The 7,607-nt window shown below is 51.6% G+C and overlaps 1 protein-coding gene across 2 annotated transcripts in view; it reads left to right on the forward strand.

Annotated features, from left to right (window-relative positions):
* Positions 1-6,843, forward strand: part of LOC115322054 (SLIT-ROBO Rho GTPase-activating protein 3) — a 120,473-nt gene extending 113,630 nt beyond the window's left edge. For both annotated transcript variants that reach the window (XM_040215513.3, XM_040215512.3), the window contains exons 15-19: positions 155-376; positions 1,970-2,049; positions 3,256-3,300; positions 4,834-5,014; positions 5,635-6,843. In XM_040215513.3, coding sequence (XP_040071447.1) covers positions 155-376; positions 1,970-2,049; positions 3,256-3,300; positions 4,834-5,014; positions 5,635-6,274 — 1,168 coding nt within the window. In that variant the 3' untranslated portion in view covers positions 6,275-6,843. The remainder of the gene's footprint in view (positions 1-154; positions 377-1,969; positions 2,050-3,255; positions 3,301-4,833; positions 5,015-5,634) is intronic.
* The last annotated feature ends 764 nt before the right edge of the window (positions 6,844-7,607 follow it).

The following is a 7,607-nucleotide window of genomic DNA, read 5'->3' on the forward strand; positions in this document are numbered from 1 at the left end:
CACAAAGCGCACGCCAAAGGTCGGCCGTTTAAAGTGCACGCCCCGCCGTCCTTGCCTTGTGGCGGGTGTAGGCGCATTCTCGTTTCTTCTCGTACTTGGCTCGGCGGGTAGGACGACTCGCAGGAGTGCTTCATTTGTCCCTGCATGCGTGCAGCCTGTCCGAGTTCAGCGACGAAAACATGATGGACCCGTACAACCTGGCCATCTGCTTCGGCCCCACCCTGGTGCCCATCCCAGAGGACAAGGACCAGGTGCAGTACCAGAACCTGGTCAACGAGCTGGTCAAGGGCATCATCGTCTACCAGGAGGAGATCTTCCCGGACGACGGAGGGCTCGTCTACGAGAAGTACATCAGCGCGGAGGCGCCCGACGACATGTGAGAGCACTTCCTCAGAGACGGTTTCTTGGGTGTCGACTGACATTGCCTATCCTAACGAGCCCTGACCTACTTGAACCGAACCGGACCGGACGCACCCCACCCCTAACCTGGGGTTGAGCCTTAGATGCCTTAGAGCGAGCTAACATAAAGAGATTTAGCTTCTTTAGGGTCCTGAACGAGCAAAGTATTTTAGTAAACCGTCCTCTGCCATCTTGAGGCTACCAGGAAGAATTCTTCCCACAGCCTTGATTACCTTCATGTTTTTTTCTTTCTGGGATTTCTTTAAAGGAGCTGTGCAACGATATTCAATTGGAATGTATCTCTCTATACACGAGCTTACTGGCACACCTGGGACTCAAGGATACTCACACGCAACGCCATTGGCCAAGAAACTCCTTTGTTGCGGTGTAATTTCAAGGACAAAAGCGATCCTTTTCATTCAATCTCTCCTTTGCAAAATTTGATGACGTAACTCGGGGGTCCCAGTACACCCAAGTGACGATATTTGAATGCGGTTCATAGATTGGACCCGAGCATTGCGTGGGCACTCGACTTGGGCTCGTGACAATTGCTAGCTCGAGAAGCATTCGGGTTTTGACCCGTGTCCAATCGCTGCAACGACGACAACAGCCGAGCCATAACAATGCCTGGAACTCAGCGCGTGTCCTGCGCTTTGCCAACCCCAGCGCGTGGCTATGATCAACACTGGCGGCATATAATCGGCTCCAGATCACGTGGCCGCTTGTTCTGGCTGCGAGTTGAGGGGGTGAACGCTGCTCGTTTTTCTTAAATTTTTTTCTGGAACTTCTATTGCGTGGGGTTAAAAACGAACGCGTGTTTCATAGGTCATTAACGTTAGGGATCCGTTTTAAGCGGTATTTGCGCAAAGTACAAATATTGTTGCATTGGTCCTTTAATCTAGGTTAATCTAGCTTGACTGTTCTACCCTTATCTGCCCTGGCTTAAGCTAATGTGCCTGTGCCTAATGTGGTCTGACTCGCCTACTTTAACACACCCTCACTTGGATTTATCTAGTTCAGATGAAGTCACCTAAGCTAGCCGGACCTAATTTATGTGAGCTCGCTCGCCGACTCAACTCGCCAAGCCGATTAAAGATCACGTGTCCCGACCCAATGCTCAGCCCGTTGAACCTGTCGTAATCCAACGTGCTTTTGCTGAACCCTGCCTAACCCGGTGTATGTTATGACACCACAAGTGGCTTGTTAAGCTTCTCTTCACCACACGTTACAAAATGCTGTAGCTTCGTAAAATCAGTCACACCCATAGTCAGATGGATGGAGTAAAGTGCAACTTAACGTAAAGGCATCTTTGCACGGGAAAATCGTCAGTCTCGATTTTTTTTTAAATTTGAAGTTCCAGTACATTAGAGCTTGTGAAGGAAAATGCTTCAGATGAAGTGCTGATTGAGCATATCAGAAGGAGTGCAGTAATGTATTAAGCGTACATATGTGACTGGTGCTTTGCATCAAACTGTTTAGAGTTAATGAAAGTGTTCTGGTGCCTCTGTTCACCGGCGTAGTTTCAACGCTCGAGATGCGCTGCGGTTCCATCTTGCATTCCTTTTGACAGCGACGTTGGGGAGTCGCCGCCGGAACAAATTGTTGAGCAGGCGGGCACTGTGGAGGTCGATGCAGCGCCCACGGAGGAAGGCAAGTCTTTCTTTCACTTTTTGTAATTGCATTTTAGTTTTGTTGTTGGCTCAGCAAACTCGGAAATCAAATCTAGGGCCACTAGTAAGGTTCGCTTACTTATATCAGTGGTTGTCAGATGGAGATCTGGGCCCTTAGGATTCCCAGGGGCTTTCTTTACATCCGCGGAGCCCTCAACCTTTGGTTGCGCCGAGCAAGAAAACCTTTTTTGTCGACGTTGGCTGTCCCATAAAGACAACTTTATACTCCGTGTCACTAGTTGCGTGCAATGCAGGCGAAGGCAATGCCAGGTGAGGGGAGAAAGGGTAAGCAATAGGGAGGTTGGGGACAAGGAGAGAAACCTCCTCTCCTCTCTGACGTTCCTAGTGCTCTCCCTTTCTCCCCTCGCCCTCCGCTGGCCACCTCTCGCGTCCCGCCTTCCTAGTGCCCGCCCTTTCTCGCTTTGCCTGCCGTTGCCTTTGCGTGCACTGCACACAACTAGTGACACAAAGCATAGACCAAGGGTGGCCAGGCTGGCCCGGCCTAAGAGCCGCGAACAGAACCACAAAACGTCAAAGAGCCCAGGAAGGGGGGGGGGGGGGGGGGGGGGGAGGCAAACTTTTGTTCTGTGCAATAAACAAAACTCAAACTAATTTCAATCTATCCGAGTCAAAAGCAGTCCAATTGTACGCAAGGTAGCAGTTTAACACAAAACTACCAAACCGCAACCTGTCTTTCAATTTATAAAAAGCTCAATTTCTTTCTTTTGGGGGGGCACTGTAACACGCGAAGAGCCGCATGCGGCTCGCGAGCCGCAGCTTGGCCACCCATGGCATATACCAAACCGAGCGTGCCCAGTGTGTAAGGTTGATTATTCTCCATTTCAAAGGTTCGACACTCCACTGTCTCGATTGTCTCGTGAGCACTGTCATTTTTGCCCAGTACAGAGCAGGTGCAATTGGTGACTATTACGATTCGGAAACATGATTTCCCGACATTTAAATATGGCGTGGGGAAGTTCGGCCGACATTGTCTCGTTCTGTCGCGGGCTGTTTTAGTAGCGTTCCTCGCAGTTTCAGTGAGCCGACAGCAGTAATTTTAATCGGCAAAATGGGTGAAGCATTGTGGCCCCCAAGTGCAGCTTTATTTAGAGAATCTATTGCGTGCATGTTTGTGCAGTGGGAGGTCACTCCAAATCGTGACGTGTCGTCCGACGTCTCTTTGCAGACGCCCTCATCGGCGAACCGGAAATTTCGCTGCAGCTCTTCGGAAGTGAGTCGCCATTTTCCTACTCTCGAAATTGGCTTCATGGAAATGTTGGAGGAAGTCTGCAAGTTCACTTTCCCCAAGAACACCGAGACATCCAATCGCGGCAAACAATATAAGGATCGCAGCAAGTAATCAAACTCAAATTACAGTAAACTCTCACCTGAGCAAACGTCGGCTTAACAAGCATTTCAGAATAACAAACTTTAAAAAAGTCCCAAAAAGTCCCCAGCGGTTTTCCTATGCATTCTATGCAAAAATGTTTCAGTTAAACAAATTAACAAATTTTGGAAGAGCGAATATTCAGCGAACTTGATCGGTGGACCCAAGATTATTTTTGCAATCAGTTCAGCAAACTTTTGTGCTCTGCAGTGCTGGCGTAGCCGATGCCCGCCGCCCCGCCACCACCGCTGCCTCTGCAGCGGCGGCGTATCACTGCCGAGGCAAAGCGACGGTGCGGTAGATGAAAACGAACCACGTGCTGCGTGTTTTTTCTTTGTCATTGGTTCCGTTCGGCCGTCTTAGTTTTGGGTAACAACGGCAGGACGGCAGTTTGTGTGCTCACCTTCGTAATGAGTACGACGAAACGAAAGCAGTTGTCTCTATCAGACAAGCGTAAAATCCTTCAGCTTCTGGACAACGATCAAGTGGACGTTACGAAGGACTTTAGGATTTCACCGTTGACGTTGTCAACGATAGTGAAGCAAAAGTCAAACCTTGAAGGTGGAACTGCGTTCAGTCCCAACAGGAAACGACTCTGCACGGGATATTTCAGGCCAGTGAACAATGCCGTTGCAGTACGGCTTCGTCACAGCAACAAGCCGTGCCAGAGGAAGTGCAAAAAAAGATAGACTCTCTGGACAGTCCTGTTACTTCATGCACTTTAAGAGCACCGGTGCTAATGAAAATTAGATTTTTTTAAAATGAGGAAAGCAGCGGCGTAACTCTTATGCACTTTGTACATATTGATGTACATGACTATAAATCGCATTTCACACTTTTGACTCAATGTATGCTGTGCCCTGTTCCATATTCTAGCGAATATATTCAGTTTAGTGAACTTTCAGTTAAGTGAACTATTTCCTTGGGTCCTTTGAAGTTCACTCAAGTAAGAAGTTACTGTATGACTATAAAAAAAAAATATTCACAGGATCTTTTATGTTTTCCCTAAAACTACTTGAAGGCGAAAGCCCAAGCGCCGATGTAAACACGATAGCGAATTTGCGAAGACAGCGCACTCTCCGACGACGCACTTTTGGCGCCGTTTCATTGGTTCCTTTCGTTTTGGTACCTTTCGTGCCGCTGACATGTTTTTGTACTTTTCGTGTCGCCGACGTGTTTTCGCTCAAGGACTTTGAAGGTCGACCGAACGACAAGACATATAAAGCTTTCGCCTCGAAAATTGGGTAGGCTGTATTGGGGACGCGTTACGGAGCCGAAATCGTAATATTGACCAAACTCTCCCGATACACGGCTCTGGGGGACAACACCCAGCGACGCGCGTTTCATGGCACGCACCCTCGGTGGAACTTTGCGCAGGGTCGGAGGTGCTGGAGGCGACGGCCCAGTACGACTTTGTGGCCCGGTCCGAGCGGGAGCTGTCCTTCAAGCGAGGCGACCACCTCACCCTGTACGCCCAGGTCTCGCCCGACTGGTGGAGGGGCCACTTTGCGGGCAGGGACGGCCTTGTGCCGGACAAGTACATTCTGCTGCGCATACGGTGAGGACGTGCTCTGCCCTCTTGCGAGAAGTCTTTCACGTGCCGCTCGTGTAAGAGGGGGTTCCTGGGAACCTAGTTGTTCTTCGGAGCATGGATGCTCGGACAAACCGCTTTCTGGCCTTGCTGAAACCGAGGGACCCTTACCAGTCTCGAGATTTATGCGGAGGGCAAGTCGTCTGCTTCTTGCGCAGGAGTTGCGGTGACAGCAGAAAGATGCCGAGCTCCGATTGGCTCTGATGGAAGGGTAGTGGGTAGACCTCGAAGCAAGCTGGCTTGAGGTCTACCCACTATTCTTCCTTCAGAACAAATCGAAGCTCGGTGTTCTGACGTCAACACAACCCCTGCAAAAGAAGCAGACGAACTTGCGCTCCGCATAAAATTGGATTTGCCTACTGCATTTGGTGTCTCCCCCCGTTCCTGCCCGTCGACTAGGCGTCCTCAAAATAACGAGCAATAGCACGTCCGCCGAACAAACTCCAACTTCCCTAACTTGGAGAGAATAAACGGCGAAGTTTTTAATTACTAGCCACGTAGTGACCGTGCGAAGGGTGCAGCAAATCGTAATGCCGCATTTAGCAGCCTCTTGATCGTCTTCCAACCTGGACGTTGGTCGGACGCAGGGACGAGGACCGCACGAGCAGCGAGGGCAGCGACCGGCGCCGCAGCAGCGACTCCCTTCCGGGGGGCAGCCCCCCCACGGCCCTGCGGGGGGGCCCCGGCCGGACCCCTGGGGCACGCCGGCGCAGCCTCAGCCCCTGCTTCCCTGGCGGGCCCCCTCCCCCCGACCCCCGTAAGCTGCGCCCCTCCACCAGCATGGGGGACGCGCCGGCCCTGGAGCTCTCGGCATACGACATCAGCGTGGAGACGTCCAACCAGGAGCTGGCCCGGGACCTGGACCACGCCCTGGCCAGGGTGCACACCAGCATCGACAGCATCGAGCGCAGCCACAAGGCGGACGCGCCGGACCTGGTCCTGGACCTGCCAGTCAGCCCCAACAGCCCAGAGGCGGCGGACATGACGGCGGCCGAGCGGTTCGCCCTCTCCAACCAGTGCACGCTCAAGAAGGGGGCCACGCGGGCGGCGGAGGGCGACCCAGAACGCGAGCCGTCACCCAATCCGGCCCGTGAGCCGGTGCGCGATCCGGTGCGTGGTCCGAAGCCCCCGGTCAAGGCCAAGCCGATGGTCCAGACACCGGAGCGGCCGCCGTCCTCGGCGGAGCGTCCTCCGCCAGAGAAGGGCTACAAGCAGACGTCCTTCTGAGTCGGGGTCACGCCACGCCATCTGAAGTACCTCTCCAACCGGCGCGTTTGTCGCATCCTCGCCCAAAGACTCCGTGGAGGCAGATGCCCGTACCACTTCAAGTCGCCCCCTGTCCGGCGGCTCGCGGAAGCTTTCACGGCAACGAGTCTGGACGCCGCGACGACGGCGGCAGCGGACACGCGGTTGGAGGTACCTTCTGGGCGCCGTTGTCGAGCTCAGACGGAGTCTGCGAGTTTATTTTTGTGAGTCTCAGCAACACATATCGGCTCCGTTGTCGGAGCACAGAGAGAGCCAAAGACTGCCGGCTCTGCCTCGGGCCTTAAAGCGGTATTTTTTTACCCGCGGCGCGGCGGACGAGCGTGGATCGAGCGGCACCGGAGACTTTTTCGCGGGCCGGCGAGAGAAGAGAACGCCGTGGAAAACGGGTGCGGCCGTCGCCGCGGGTGCGAACAAACGGAACCTCTTTTTTTTCTTCACCCACGCACAAAATGCCTCGGCGTCTTATTTCGGCCAGTCTTTCTTCTGGCAAGCGCCTTCCGCTCAAAATAAAGAAAGGATTTTTCCTCGAGCGTGCATGTTCTCTCTTTTACGGCATGTCCCTAGAAATAAATGTACTGCATTTTTTTTTATGCAAAAGTAAAGTGTGCATTGCCATATGCTCGGTCTTCGCCCAAATGTAGCTTTAGTGGTCTGGAAAGTGAGGCCCGTTCTCGGTAGTTTTCTCCATGGGTTTTGTCGGCAACCATTTTCGCATTGGAGATTTCCAAAAAATTGGTCCCAACTTTTTAATATTATAATGGCTCGTTTAGAAATTTTTTCTATCTGGTTCGGATCGCTAGCGCTACGTTTGGGCAGAAACCGAGCGCTCAAGAATGCAATTTAGAAATACAAAAACAAACACTATTATGTTTTTTTGTTTTTTTTTGTCTTGTTAATTAAAGCTATGTACAGAAAAGAAAAAAGAAAAAAAGTCTAAAACAACAGTTAGTACATAATCTTTGCTGCGGTCTGCGACGATACCCCAAACAGTTGATTGTCGAGGTTTCATTATCTACTACCACGAAGGTGCTCTTCGTCTCGAGAGTTATGTGTTGAACTGTCAAAGCCACGGGTGAGGTAGCTTATGTTTCTGAAGAGCTGAGCTTGCACTAACACTTTCTTCAGCCAAGGACTTATTTTCGTGTCTCTCACAAGCAGATTGTACAGGACACTTCGGTTGAACAAAACAAAGACCGAGAATTGCCTCCAACATACCGTAAAATACCGAGCAAGTACCCACTCAAAATTTAGAGATGATCGCGAAAAAATGAAGGATGGGCGCTTGCCCGGTCAT

The sequence above is a fragment of the Ixodes scapularis genome, unplaced genomic scaffold, assembly GCF_016920785.2.
Source record: "Ixodes scapularis isolate PalLabHiFi unplaced genomic scaffold, ASM1692078v2 PGA_scaffold8__174_contigs__length_109621045, whole genome shotgun sequence".
Lineage (NCBI taxonomy): Eukaryota > Metazoa > Arthropoda > Arachnida > Ixodida > Ixodidae > Ixodes > Ixodes scapularis.